Source organism: Lathamus discolor, chromosome 15 (assembly GCF_037157495.1).
Source record: "Lathamus discolor isolate bLatDis1 chromosome 15, bLatDis1.hap1, whole genome shotgun sequence".
In the NCBI taxonomy this organism is placed as follows: Eukaryota; Metazoa; Chordata; class Aves; order Psittaciformes; family Psittacidae; genus Lathamus; species Lathamus discolor.
In genome coordinates, this window is record NC_088898.1 from 2,402,318 (window position 1) to 2,417,934 (window position 15,617).

Genomic DNA, 15,617 nt, shown 5'->3' on the forward strand with positions numbered 1-15,617 from the left:
ACCCGTTCCTTCCCGCGGGCAAAGGCAAAGAGGCCGTTAAGGTGGACAAATAATTTTTATTCGTGCATGCAAATACATGTCAATACTGCAAACTTCTTCCACCGAGTCTCTCAAACACTGAAAACCAGGATGCTCTACTCCGTGACCAGCCAAAGCTATACAACCTCTTCACTTCAGTGCTACAGCAAACACACACGGCACCGCCCGCCCCTACCTCTAACACGAAGGGAAACGACCATTGGGAACTCAACCCGAGATAAACGGAATAGAATTTACTCCCCCATATAACCCCATTTCATTTTACAGATTTTTTTTTCTTTTTTCTTTTTTTAAATTATAGTTTTAAATAGAAGCTGAGAATGCGCCATAAAAATGAGCATTAAATCCATCGTAGCGATGGTGCCTGCTTTATACATGATGGGTGTACACCATCTTTTATTTCATTTACATTTCAATCGAACAATAGATTTGCAAAGAAAATGTCTAATACAGACGTAAAAATATTCACACTAGAGCTTCACAATCGGTTGTACAATTGACAAACAGGCCTCTTTTCCCAAACTTTCCAGCTAAGCAAATTTATAAAATGTAATCAATGCAACAAGAGAAAAAAAAAAGAAAAAAACCAATTTTCTTTAAAACTTCCAGGGAAAAGAATACGCAGTAAACAGTATAAATGCGGACAGCAGATGCTGCAAGCTAACCACGATACTTCGGAGTGGCTGTACAGTGGGTATGTGCAGTACAAATAAAAGCCACATGTGTTGTATCACAACTACTGTATAATGTACTTGTTTGCCCAGCTAAGAAAATGCATGCACTTCCATGCCTTGGATTAACTGAGACCTACCCTGGATACACTGATGGGCTATGTGCAAATGACCTTGGCTTTTGGCAGTAATAAATGCAGCCAGGCTCTGTTGTAGTTCAGCTTTAACAGCGAAATCTCGAGTGATTAAAAGCTTCCACAAGCATCCTTCTTAAATAACAGGGTGTAATATTTATGTTCGGGTATTGGTCATTTTGTGATTCAGATTTGTTTCATCTCATCACTGCCAGTTTGGGGTTTGGTTTCTTTTCTTGCCGTGCTCCCTTGCCAGCAGAGAGATGCATGGTGATGACTTACTGCCAAAGTTAGCTCTTCCTTTATACTGGAAAATGGGGTCATTTAAAAAAAGCACATCTATTGTGTTCTGCTTGCAGAAGAGGTCCCTCAATGAGAGGGACTTTCCTAAGAAAGGGATTAAACTACAACATAAAGAATGGACTTTTACATACTATAGATAATCCGATCATTTCTCATTTTGTTACACTCTTCAAATTCAACATCTTCCTTTAATAACAGTCTAATAATAATGCAAAGTCTGTCCACAGATATGATCAAGGAGCTGCTGGCATACAGTGTTTATGTACAGCAACAGGTACAACTTGACAACTTGTGCTTTAAAAAAGCAAACAAAACCAATGTTTGGAACTATTCCGAGTGTAGATTATGTTATTTTAAGCATTCTTTCCTCAGCTGTTTCTGACCTCTGTGCATTATTTTGTACCTCATCCAGCCTAGTACACTATTATACAAGAACAGCATTCAGCTCGAGTACAGGATAAAGTAAGATTTCAATTGTGTTATCAAAGCACTAAAACCTCCCAAATTAGACTTCTACGAAGAGCAATTAAGAGCTTATTTAACATAATCAGCTGTGTACAACATGGGGTTTTTTTCCTAAATCAAATGTCAAACTTTAGTGTCCCTGTACTAGACTACCAAGAACCAACGCCAGTTTGCTTTGCAAAGAGTCTAACCTTTCCTTTGAAGGGTCTAGTATACATTCTACAATGCAAAATCTGCATAAACACTAAGATTCATTTCTTGTCACCTGTTTACAGGAACAAAATATCAGTAGCAGGGCAATCACTCTGCTCTAAGTATATGCTAAGAATGTACAGATCATTACTTTCTCACACAAACATTCTCCCAGCACAAGCATTAGTCTCTATTAAGACCTATGTGGGAAATGAGGCAAACCAAGGAATGAATCCAGGTAGTGAGGCAACACAATTAACTTAGACACTAATAATTCCTGTATCTCTTGCATGTGAAATCCCTGCTGTACCCCTAGTGGGGAAAAAACCAAACCAAAAGAAAAGCCAAACCAAAACAACCCAAAATGCTTGTCCAAGCAAAGCAAAAGAGCCAGTCTCTTTCCCCATTCTGCTATGGGCCTTTTTTCTGACAGCACAGGTAAGTTAGGCCAAAACCTACAAGGGAATCACTGCTATTCACACACAAAGATAAGTCACTGTATCTCAGCATCAGAAAATAAGCCCTTCCATAGCCCTAAGGCACCTGATCTACATCTAGACAAATGAATACATACTTGTTTGTATAGGGTCAAAGGCTGAAACTTCACCAAAGAAGAAAGCCCAAGCTAGGTTACCACCTGTAGCTTTCTCCTTGTCAGGGCACTGGAGGGCACAATTTCATGCCGTAAACCACACAATCAGTGCTAAAACTGTTAAGACAAAGCTCGCATGCTGTTGAAATCCCTAAAGAATTCTTTTGCCTGTCATTCTAGATATTAAAAATCCAACTAAAATAAACCCCCTAGCCTCAGTTAAGAACCAACTTTCCATATGAAGTGTATGGTCATCCTAGCAAACTGCTCTATCATGGGACCTCCTGCTGCAGACAAGAGTATATATAGATACATCTGGTGTTAAATAGGCCAGTCTGGCTAGCAGGAATATGTCAGGCTTATGTAATTTCACTGGACAAACAGGCAAATGTGTGTAAGCAGCTTATCCCAACCCCCCTCCAGCAGAGCACAACCAAGTTTTTAAAGTTGCAATTTTAAAATTAAAAAGTTAAGGTAAATACACAATCAATTTATGTAGTATATATTCACCCTCAGATCATGCTGAAGATGTTCTGTGGAGTTCTGGTGCACAGAGGGCTCTTTCCCTGAGGGCAAATAAGGACTTCTCAAACCTTTATATTTTCTCTATTTTTGTAACAAAATAGCAATTTAAAATTTAAAAATCTTTTAAAAAAATTACATCACCTTCAACATGGAAGATCTCACTGTTTAAATATCCATGAAAGAGACATACTTGTTTGCATATCTGTTTTGGAATTACATTGTACAGCAAATAATAGTATCTCAGAAGCATTTCAAAAGTAATATAAATTCGTATTTACATAATGGCCTTGGTATAAAATATACAACAATCATATTTATGTCTAACATTCTAAGTTAAAGTTAACATCGATAGGAAATAAGTTAAGGTGACAAAGGTGGTCTGGTTCTTGTGTCCATTCATTTCAAGTTGCAAGTGAAACAAAGCATCAGTCTAATCCTAGCTATGAGGTGGCACTGGCTATAGGAAGGTACAGCAACAGCCAAAGGAAACTAAGAAAAGACTACTCAACTGGTTTTCTACATACATTCCTTTACACTGGAGTATTAAATAGATGTGTAAGATCTTCCATACTGACACCAGAATATCAAAACTAACCCTTGGATTTGCAGGTATATTTACAACATAATTATCTCATGGACAGGTTCATTAGGAGAGATATCAAACACCAATATTTACTTAGTCTAATCAGTAACCCTCAGGGAAATGCCAACCCCCACCCCCCAGAAGCGTGCACAAAACAGTTATCAAAATCTTACCCGACCACATAGCTGTGATTTTGTAAAATAACAACTCAGACGACCAGTAACATGATCCTCTTTAAGCATTTTTGCTAGCAGGAAAAGCCCTTACATGCAGTACACCTGGTGAAAGATCAGCTTGGCTTAAAATATTCCAGTACAATTTTCAGAGTAAACAACTTCACAGAAGTTAATAAAAAACATAAAAAAAAAGAAAAGAAAATAAAATGTAAAACTTGTCACAAAGAAAAGGAAGAGGACGAACAAGAAGAGAGTCACCATCAGGAGGGAGAGTCCTGCTTTCTTTCCCGAAAGAGAAAAAAAAAGAGTGGATTTTTAAGCTTCTCAAACCAACAAAATATATGCCCAGGGTTCTATTTCATGTGTATTTATGAAAACCAATTTTCAGTTGACATGCCTAACATGATTCTCAGTCACACCTTAGCAGGGCATAAATTCATATGCTTTTCAGTACTCTGAAGGTCAGATAATGCTCTATTATTGTATTTTCAAGGTCTTTGAAAATAAGTTGCCACTGAACAAGCAAAAATTAAACCTGAATACAAAATTATGATTAACAACATTTAACAAAGGTAATACAACCGCCTTAAATTCCCAATACTTAGTTTAAATTAAGAACAAAACAGTACAAAAAACAGCAATACCATCTCTGTTAGTCAGTGCAAACACTACGTACAGGGTTTTCAAAGGAAAGCCAAGAGCACCTGATACTTTTTGCCAAGTCATCTGGATTCTATAATCTCCAAGTTGAGAACTATCAATAAGAAAAAAAGAGAAAAACCAAAATTGCTGTTACATTAGTGCATAACCTCTCAAAATGGTTGAAAATCGTTTCACGCATAACTTGGGGAAATCAATACCTAGTACATTAGCTGGAGGACTTAGGCACTTGGTTTACTTCTGATAACTTTACTTGGACAAGTAGCCTGTGTATGTGTATCTACATTACTAAAGCAGAAACTGGGGGGGGGAATGGAAACAAAAAAGCTGCAGCAAAGCACTGCACCACAGACCTGCAAATAATGTAGCAGTGCAAAGCTAATGGAGTGTTAACCCTGTAAAAGTCTCAAGTCCGAATCTCCACCTCTCAGTCTTCAAACAGGAAACAATACTCCATGCAAAGTTCCACAACTAAAGAAAAAGCAGCTGCAACAAGACACGAGTTCTTCTCTCATGAAACAAAATAGAGACAAATAAGTTAAGTCTTCCTTTCACTAGATGTATCATCGTAGGATCCTGCTAGTTTAAATAACTGAGTTGTTAGTTTTCTACAGAAGCCATTTTAAACAAGAATGGCTCAGATACCGCACCGGATTGCTACAAACTCATAAAAAGCTGCTTTAAGCTTAAGTAAAACAATGTCCAAATTCCATTCATTTGTGGAAAGTGAACGCCTTACCCTAGGAAAGTAAGTTTTTTTTTTCTTCAGAATGCTAATGCGAGAGGGGCTTGAAGTATCAAAGAGTCCACAGGAAATGCATGACCCCAATATTATTCTTTTAAAAAAAATATACATTATATAATATATATTATATATATAAAAAGCTAGTGTAAATGCTTCCATGGTGTGGTCACAAGCTGGAAAGATGAATGCCTTTCAGCTGTTAACCATCCTGCCACTTGCAACAGGCTTTAAAAAGTCATTTTTATCCTCAGACATAATGTGAGCAGTTTTCAAAATGAGGCTGCCAACACTGACTGCTGTGCTGATGGGCAGGCAGCTTGCATTGCTAACAGATGTGATCGGCTGACTGAAGCAAGAAGTTACGGGCAGGATTGTTTTCTGCTCCTCCCTGAGGAGAAAAATAAGTTACACAAATATTAAACAAGTACATGCACAAGTATCCGCAACTGAATTGTGTGCATTAAATAAATACTGACATCAACTCCTTTTTAGCAACAGGCTAAACATCTTACTGTGGAACGGTACGCTCAAGGTGTAGTCTGCCTCATTTTCAAAGGCTGCATTACACAGTAAAGACTACAGAACATAGAAACCTAAAATAGTGTATTTTAAAAACTACCTCTCTATGGAGATTTGTGCAAACAGGAGGACATTTCACCTTTTGGAGTTTTTCTTAATTTCTGTTAACTATAAAAATACTTTTGCATTTTTTTGCTTACTGAACGTGAAAGGTATTTTTAACAGCTGTGACAGTTTCAGTGTATATGATTACAACAATGCATATGAACAATGGTGCCATCCTGTGACTTTTGTATTTGTGACCTAATTCTATTTCTTAACAGGTTCTTCTCACTTCACCATGTATACACAATGCAGATGTCTAATCCGAGTCTGAGTAGGTACGTAGTTCATCCATAAACAACCATGCTTCACCTATTCTGATGCTGCTGTTTGTCTAAAACTGGCAGACACTGCTGTTTTGTCTAACACTCACAGAATCACAAGGTCTTCACCTAAACTTTGTCTCTTCTGTTCCATAGATTCTTTCTGGTGTTGCTTTAGCAGATGTCCATTCTCTACGGTTGTCCCATTGAGCAGCTGATCATCTTGAGAACTAATACCTAGCTGTATATCCAGAATTTCCTAGAGAAGAAAAGGAGAAATATCCATCAACACTGTCACAACCAGCTTTAAATTTTCTTAATATGCTCCACTACATAAAACTGATAGAAACAGAGTCTCGTCATAAGACTCCTTGTTTTTATTTCATACTTTGGAATGTCTACATTATTTTACTATAGGGAAAAGGAAAAAACAATCTTTCGAAGACTGCAGTGAATGACGATGGTAAACATCAGTTTAAACATCAGTTGCTAAAAAATGGCTTATCAGGTGAGATAGGAAGGAGGCAATAAAGCGAGAGCTGTTTCAATAATCAGGGGTAGAGGTAAGGCTGAAGAGAAAGGTCCTTCCATCCACATAATGGTGATTCAGAAATCAAGTGGCAGAATGGTTAACAAAAAATACACAATAAAAAATACTACTGCTTCAAGAAACCTCAGGCAGAGCAAACAAAAGCTGTCACCAGTACTGTAAGTCAGTATTGAATGTGTTATGGGATATGTTCCAGATAAGAACCTTAATTTAATGCTATAAAAAAGGACAACTGATCCTAATGTTTGGAATGAACTCCAGAATGTTTTAATGCTGCACAGCAAAAGGAAAAAATTACATAGAAGAAACTGGGGCAGATGCACCAGTTACATTACAAACAAACAATGAAGTAGTAGTGAAAACGAACACTGGGTTACAATTAAATGACTTTACTGTTAGAACCCAGGTGAGCATAAAGTTTAAGTTAAATGATTACACAAACATAAACCATTCTTAACTACAGTTTCAACACTGGAGGGGAAGGGGAAAGGACAGACTTCCCATTACTAATGTTATCAAAGAGCAAAAAGCTGAAAGCTGTGACAACACACCGAGCTGTTTTCAACGTGGTAATATTAACTGCCAGGTATCTCAGTGAGACCCCTAGTGTTCAAATAAGGCAAGCGTTTGCTATCACTACAAAGACTAAACTCAAGATTCTGCTATCAAAGTAATCTACTAATTCAAGTAGAAATTGTAAAAGTTTCTTAGTAACTAATGAAGGGACCCAGTGACCTCTTTAGATGAAGATTTCTGTACTTACTTCTATTTGTTCACTTTGCCCATCAGGTTCATCTGTATCCAGGGCTGACAGCTCCAATTCAATGTCTCGATCTGGCTTTGTGTCTGCACAGTCTTCAGTATAATCAGTCTGAAAAAAAAAGAGTATCTTCTGTAATATCAAGCTGGCTTTTCACCTGCTCCACACAACACTCAAGTATTACAGTGAAAACATCAGATGCATTTCTAGGACACAACATTTCTAAACACAAGCAACAAACACAAATTGAACTTTGAGCATAGACAAAATAGGGGACAAAACTAAATCTAATCACATTAAAGTACTGAAACAGAGAGATAAAATGAATCCTGAGGTAGAAAATTCTGTAGGAGTCCACTGACACAATGTTTATGTTTCTAACATGTACAACAGAATGGAAAGTAAGACTGCATGAAAGTGGATTGTCTCATTCTTCCCATTTTGTAAATGGATGGTTGGAGCAGCGGCACTGCAGATGCACCTACCTGATCTCAGGGAAATAACTGGACAACAACAACAACAGTGACTTAACTTGCAAAAAATGTGTTAGAAATATTTGGGAATGATAAAACTATTTTTAGGTCTTGGTTAAAATGCATGCACTTATGTATATACACAAAACCTCAGAAATTTGTTTCATCCCAATTACCCCTTTCTTTACCTCACCATTCCTCAGATCAATTTCCTTGCTTAAAAGATTTAAGGTAAGACGACTGCCTTCATCTAGAGAATTCCACTTCTGTTGCATGGCTAGTGCATTCGCCTCTCTCTGAAGTAATAATGAGTTACTTTTGGCCTACGGAAAGAAACATATCAGTTACCAACCATGTATTGTCAAATGGTAAAATAAACCAGCCTACCAAAGGAACAGTTCCCCTGCTAGATAGGTAACTATGTTTTCCTTTAATGCATTTATTTTGTTCTGCATTTGCTGACATGTATCAGGCTCACCAGTTTCTCCCAAAAATGGCCTTGCTGATGTCAGTGGAACAGCTCATGCTAGCAGTCCTTATGCATCATACTAAGCACTGCAGGACTGGCATCTAGTTAACCCTTATTGGTCATTCTGTCAATTGTACTATTTTCTGTAGGCTACACTAAGAAAACCAATTTAAAATCACTTTACTAAATCACTTTTGTTTTAATTATTAAAAACACATGATACAATTTCTCACCTGCTGTAATTCAATACTCAATAGATCTCCAGTGCTGGAATGCTTTCGGTGACCAGACAAATCTGCAACCATGAACCTGTCCCTTCAAGAGAAAGAAGGCAAAACTAGGAATTAAAAACAAGTTCTGTAAATCAAAGGCCCCATAAACTTCGTTAGTCTATCAGTGTTAGATTTTTGGACAGAAATTCTATGACTAAGATAATGCACTCTTCACCTTCATTGGGGCTCACAATACCCCAAGATATTATATGAAACAAACATCCTTGTTTTACATACGGGTAAAATGGGTCAAGAAAAGTTGAGAGAAACAATTCAAGATTGCAGATTTTGACATGACAGCTTGGCAGTACCTGACTCCAATTCTCTGACGAGGTCTCTTAAGGGATATGTTGCTAGTAATGGGGTATTATTAGCTGCATTAAGTATTAAAGACTACACAAGTTTTAACCTAGTTTTCCCAAGGCCTTATGCTTGACAGAAAACATTTTACTTTAATTTTTACTTTAAAATTAAGAACATCTATTAACAGTTCCAGATTTTTTTCCCCACCAGATTCAGGATTTTGAAGAACACTAAGGTATAGACAATTCTTTTAACAGAACACAGAAAACAGTCCATACCGTTCTGCATAACGTGCTGATGAGGCAGAATCTGAGCCATAGGCACTCCATCGTGAGTCAACAGCATTGACATAAGGGACATAATCTGTAACAAATGAAGACACAATTCATTATGTTCTCTGTTCTTCAAATGGGTTATACAGATATTGTGGCTCTTTGAATCTTCACTGCTGTAGTAAGCATGAAGGGAATGAAATGCTCATGATGTACGCAACATTGTCATACAAAGCTTATACTTGTACCTGATACACTGATGGGTTTAGTAGCACTTCCTTGGGAAGCAGTGGCCTGAATAGGATCTGTCGTGTGATAACCTGTGCGGGATGACCTGGAGATTGCACCCCACTTGGAGATGATCGGTCCATCGCTAAATGGGATTATAGGATCTTCTTCCTTTGCCCTTCTCTGAGTTTCAAATAAATGCACTCTCCTTTTAACGTCCCCGCTGTCCAAATCCTACATATTTAGGACATAAAAAGATACATGGACTCATTTGAGGTTATTTAGGTTCTTCAGTTGGCCAATAGCTTTCTGATTATTGTTCCTGAATACAATGCTGAAAATCTGTCCAATTAGAGAGCCAAGATGGGCCTCCATGATTTAACTATTATTGCCCTTTAATGGCAAACTGACCATGAGAAAGCTACCACCATTTCTAGAAGAAATAATTTTGCCTTTCCAAGCTTGTGTTTCCAGGCAGAAAAAGTTCCAGTATGCTTAAAGATCCACCAGCACCCTTTCCTGCACTTGAAAGAGGCAGTATCAAAGAAGGCTTGAGATGAGACTTGATTACACCTGCTTCACAGAATATAAAGTCAACCTGCCACACTACATAGCAGGAAGTCTCCCAAAAGCATGAGCTCTTACCCCTCCAGAGGTGACCTGCATTCCATGATTCATACTACCTATTTTTTGTACCTATTTTCACAGATAGCTTTTTTCCCCCTCTCATGGCACTACATTCTGTCACTGAGGTAAATACACAGTTTATTTACAAAACTGGGAGAAGATATTCCGAATAACCTCAAACGGGCAGAACTGCTCCAAAATACTAAGAATAGAAGCTACCAACTTTTAAAAAAAGCCTTGTTTGACCAAGCAGAAGACACTTCAGCATGTGAGTATTATTACACTAATGAGGTAACATGCAGAAAACCCCTACCATTAACACGGCATTTGAATTGGCAATCACATCCTTGGGCTCTGAGTCGATAGCATTTATACAAGAGCCAATAGTGCCACAAGACCACGGTGAATAGTGAGAGAGATGGTCTTCCTCAAATTTAGTTCCACTCAAATCACTGACATTTTCTGAGAACTATGGAAAAGGGAATAAATAAGTAGTGAATAATAAAACCAGGGAATTCAGTCTTAAAATAAGAAAAGACATTTACTGCTGTTAAATTATTTCAGAAGTCAATCATGGAGTTCTAGCTGTATTCAAGACTTGACTTAGGGACAACATAACCCATTTTTGACTCATTTAAACCAGTGCAGGTGACAGCTGTCGAAGAAGGGCAAGCTTTGCCACTACAAGTAACTATCTGGACTGCCAAGAGAGTGACACTGATTTCAGCCTCACATGCTAGTGGCAGGTTGCTTCAGGCAAACATCTACAGTAATTAAACTGAGAGGAAGCCATGCATGTTCCTTTAATGTATAAGCCAGTAGCAGATAGAAATGCGACTTTGAACCCTTCAACTTGGATGAAAAGGACTATATATATCCTGATCTACCTTGAATGCACCCACAAGGGACTTCAGGTACTCCCACTTTATAAGACTTTTTCTGAATAATCAGAGTCTAACACCTCAAATATTGTCAGTGGAATTGTCAAACCACAGCAAAGAGGGCTTGGCACAGTGGTTCTCAAACTAGTGTCTTGGATGCATTTAATTTACACATTAAAAGTACATACAGAAAGTAAATATCACAAGATTTACTTTTTTCCCCCCAAATCACACTGTTCCTATTTGCTAAGTTCCATGTACAGAACTTACAAAGTACACAATGTTCTACCTATGCCTTTTACTACTTTTAAGAGTTCTGTATTATCTGGGACTTGACAAGCATTTCCAGCTTGATTCAGTCTATTCATCATGTTGTAATGCCATTTGGAGTATGAAAAGGAAGGTCCTTCTTAATAGAAAACAACTGCTCCCTACACAAAAACCTGGAGGCTCACAGCACTAGTTCAGTAACATTACATTTCCTTTAGTGCGGGCAAATTGAATCACTTCATTTCTTGACCTTTTTTCCCCACAATCATGTTCAGCATCACTTTAATATCAAACTGAATGCATTTGTTAATAGATATTACTTCCCTTTTGCTAGAAGATTTAATTTCATGAGCAACAGGTAGTAGGTGGAAAACCTTTACTAGAACTATTAAATGACATCTTAAACAGGAAGGGAAGATAAAGAAGTTCTTTGGCTTCCCACCTCTGTGCTGAAATCTACGCTGAAGAGAGGAGAAGGTGGTGTTGGAGATGGTGTTGCCATAGGAAGGGTTGACGATACCAGAGGAGTTTTCTGTGTGTGGTACTGTGCCCATTGCTCCGGCTTCCGTCTTAACTGCTCTTCATAACCAGTCTTCAAATGACCACAAGGCTCCTAGCAACGATAAATATACAACAGCATACCTGATCATACCATAATAAAAAGGCAAATACTCGCCAAGGACACACTTGGACCTTCAGATTCCCTTGGGTCTTTAACCTTGCACTGGTATCACTGTAAGAATTTCACAAGGATTTGGAGAAGGACCTTGCCCATGTATAGCAACTCAAATATTAAATACATAATTAATTCAAGCAACATGCACAGGAATTAGAGAGGCAGAGGGGCTCTGGTCCTAATGCAGATCAGTCTATTCTACAACCCATTTTATTATGGTTAAAAAACCCAAGAACTTTGTCCAGGTCACATGCTTTGATTACTGTAATCCCAAATAAAGATAAGATATCTATGCTGATTATTTGCCAACTTTTCAGTAATAGCCTTCAGAGCCAAGGCTACCTCCTTCCCTCACTGACTCTCACTTACCCTTGGTAAAGGCACAGTCCTCTGTTCGTTTGGAGGTTGACAAGCCACAGAGTAATACCCATCCAAAGAGTTGTATCTCTCACGTAATGATGTCTGATAGACAGATGAGTGCATCACATCCATGGGAGGTAAAGAATTGCTCCTAATAATATCATCTCGTGGGTACATCTGTGGGCGCCAGATGCGCCTGCTGTCATAAACTGGAGCATACATTCCAGAAGGGACAGGAGGAACTGGTCCATACGGCTGCGGAGGAGGAGGTTGGTAAGGAGAATTCAGTCGATCTCGAGGGGGAAATGTACTGTAATGATCGGCATATGGCACGGAAGCAGGTGGGAGGGAGGATTCTGGAACGTTATTGGACCTCACAAAGCGAGGAACACAGGGAGCCACACCAGCTGGTACTGTTGGAGGTGGTGGATAATATCCTTAAAAATTGGAAAAAGGCATATTTAATGTAACCACAAATGACCCACAATTTTACACCTTCTAAAACCGTAAACATTGTTAATAAGTACCTTTAGAGAGCGAAGAGTCACACTTTACAAACCTGTTACTGGCCCTATTGTTTTCCTGTGGAATGCTAATTTCACATATGACAACTGTATTTGCAGATGATGTGCTGACCCTTTTCCACCTTGACCCAATTTGGAAAATGGAGTTTCTCTGCCATTGCTCCTATGTACTACAGTATAACGTATGTACCATATGTAACTGAAAAGACAGCTTCTTACACACTTCTTTACATAGGAAGTTAAAATGACCAGATCAGTATTCCATTAAATGAAGATTCAGCTGATATTAACAAAACAAACATAAAACATTGAGATAAAAGTTATTTCTCAGCACTCAGGCTTATCTACAGAAAGGTTCAGAGCTGTTTGCGATTCAGTGCTCATCTCACTCACCTGTCTGTGGGTACTGTGGAACTTCATATGACAGCTGAGTCCGGGGATCTTGGAAATATTGAACATTATCAGAATGTGGAGGGTAGACGGGTACTCTGGGAACGAACGGGCTGGATTTTGGAGGCACAGAATTAACTTCTGTTCCAATATTAGGAGGACCAGCTGAGGTAGCTGCTGCCTGGCTTACAGGAGTCTTGGGTGGAGACCCAATTTTACTGAAAAGGATTACCAAGAAATCATTAGGCAGATCTTAACTTATTTCAGTTAGTCATCTCTCCATGTACACTCCCATGTAATGTGCAAATTTGGGCTATGTAATTTCCTCTGGAATTTTGTTTCTCATATCCCCAGATGATCATACATATTAGGATAATTTTAGATCTTAGATCCTTTAGATGCTACATCTTAGACTTTGGTCTAAGAGAACTCAGAAGTGGATATAAACGTTTTGGTACGTAACCAGAAGTTACATACCACTTGTGAGCATACTGTGGTAAAGACAAAAGCTTTGAAAAGCTGTTTAGAGCCTCAGGCCTACCTGTGGAAGTATCTAAAAAGTTTTAAGGCAAACCCCAGAACTAGGAGGTTTCCAAGATTATTAAGGAAGTGTTAAGGTGCACCGTGTGCACCCTTCCTGGTTTCAGGAAATGTCAGATTTTGAGTGCAAAGTGTTTTTTTTTTGCTTGTATGTAATAACCCCATAGTAAGCAAGATACAAGGCTGAGAACAACAGAATAAAAGATAAAGGGAGAGATTTACCATTTCATCTCCACTGCATGGGAGTATTCAACTGCTAAAACAACCGATGCTGGCTCTGACAGCTTGAGCCCACAGACTGTGTATAACTATACCTGCACTGCAGTACATCTTACACAAATCTGCAGTCAGTGAGCACCAACAACAGCAAGCCAGGACCAGAATTCAGCATGTATTGCTTGCTACCACAAACTCCATGATAATCCACAAGCAAAATGTTGTGCTTATTTCTCTTTATGAATAAAGGCTACCTACTTTTCAGGTAGTGATTCTGTAGGGGATCCAGAAACATTCTGGCCATTGGCTCCAGTCTTCCCTCCCTTCTTGGTGTTCTCCAAAGCTCTCAAGGAGGTGTCTGCACAGCGAGGGATCAACTGGGGAACCCCACTTTCCAGATTAGCTATTCCGTTTGTACTTGGCACCATCTTCCCTGTTGCTTCAGGGCTTCCTATGACAGAAATTACGTTTCCTGTTGTGGTTGAGACGGTGCTATTTACGCCAACTTTATTTAGAAGGGGGAATGTTCTCACTGTTGCACTGATTTTTTTGTTCCTCAAGCGGTATCTATAAACAAGCACATGTAAAACAGACAAAAGAAAATTTAAAAGGTGCTTATGAATTTTAATGTATTTGTAAAACTAGCAAAAGTAAGGGATTGAGAGGAATGCGGTACGAGCAAAATTACAAGACTTCAAAACATGGTTCTTATTTTCAACAATCTGCAAACTGAACATCAACATCTTCCTCTGTAACCAAACATCACCTCTCCTCTTAGAAGATCCACTTCTGCAGTTCTTTGCAAATGGTTTTGGGTGAAAACAGTTTCAAAAATGCACACGTTGAAATAACTCACTTTATTCCTTAAGCAATTAAAATGTAATTAACATTCTCCACCTTGTAGCTGATATAAGCAATTCCTGACAGACCCCAAGCCTAGACTTAGTTTTGGGACAGGAAATATTACTTTATGTGGGGTAAAATAGAAAATAAAACTGGAATTAGCTTGCAGGCTTTACTGTAGTTACAATCTTATATAGAGTTACGACTTCACAGGATTCACAAATCCTTCCACATGAATAAATGTAGAGAAGAAGCTATTTTCAAAATTCTGTGGAGACTCTTGGATTTAAATTAAAAAGAAGGAAAAAAAAAAAGAAAATCTCCCAGACTCACTTTTCGAGCTCTTCCTGAGAATGAGCAAATGTACAGTTTGTTCCTCTTGGACATCCCCCTTGCTGTCGAAGGTCTCGGCACATACTTGTTTTGTATTTGCTATTTGGTTGTGGCTGTACAAAGAAAAAAAAAAAAATCAAACCACCAGACATTCCTTTTACAATCTAGCAGACAATTTATATAAAAGCAGATTTAAAATACACAAGCTACATTCAAAATGATTTTACATTTTGCACCTTTAATCAGAAAATTAAGGAAATTTCTTGTTGATGGGGTAAACACTACACCACGGATCTCACTACAGCAAGTTCTGCTGCATTCTGTATTTAGATATGTTAAGTTCTCAAAACCTGAATGCAGTTAGCAGTATCATCAATTATTCCACAGACAAGGCCATAAATGTTTCAAAGCAATAGTAACTTCTCAAAGTTACACCATTCAGTAAATGTACATTAAGACATATATAGTCACCTGTGGAGTTTCATGGCCTTTTCTACTGTAATTCTGAATGAAATCCACTAGCCCATGTACCACAGTCTTTACAGCAACCATTGCATTTTCCAGCTGCTCCCATGTTGGAGATGCTGCATCTAAAAATCATTAAAAGCAGGCTTGTCATTCTGACAATAATTCCAGTAGTAAATAAGAAGAGGCAACATTT

General features: G+C 38.3%; 1 protein-coding gene across 6 annotated transcripts in view; it reads right to left on the reverse strand.

The window, feature by feature from the left end:
• Nucleotides 1-36: 36 nt before the first annotated feature.
• The window catches only part of RC3H2 (ring finger and CCCH-type domains 2), a 29,295-nt gene continuing 13,714 nt past the window's right edge, over nt 37-15,617 (reverse strand). For 5 of the 6 annotated variants that reach the window (XM_065695804.1, XM_065695807.1, XM_065695803.1 and 2 more), the window contains exons 8-21: nt 15,428-15,546; nt 14,957-15,069; nt 14,039-14,347; nt 13,028-13,242; nt 12,120-12,547; nt 11,517-11,687; nt 10,237-10,392; nt 9,317-9,530; nt 9,075-9,159; nt 8,455-8,536; nt 7,941-8,075; nt 7,283-7,390; nt 6,080-6,228; nt 37-5,473 (exon numbers count right to left, since the gene is read on the reverse strand). In XM_065695804.1, coding sequence (XP_065551876.1) covers nt 5,278-5,473; nt 6,080-6,228; nt 7,283-7,390; nt 7,941-8,075; nt 8,455-8,536; nt 9,075-9,159; nt 9,317-9,530; nt 10,237-10,392; nt 11,517-11,687; nt 12,120-12,547; nt 13,028-13,242; nt 14,039-14,347; nt 14,957-15,069; nt 15,428-15,546 — 2,480 coding nt within the window. In that variant the 3' untranslated portion in view covers nt 37-5,277. The remainder of the gene's footprint in view (nt 5,474-6,079; nt 6,229-7,282; nt 7,391-7,940; nt 8,076-8,454; nt 8,537-9,074; nt 9,160-9,316; nt 9,531-10,236; nt 10,393-11,516; nt 11,688-12,119; nt 12,548-13,027; nt 13,243-14,038; nt 14,348-14,956; nt 15,070-15,427; nt 15,547-15,617) is intronic. The other variant, XM_065695808.1, reaches the window with a different exon arrangement.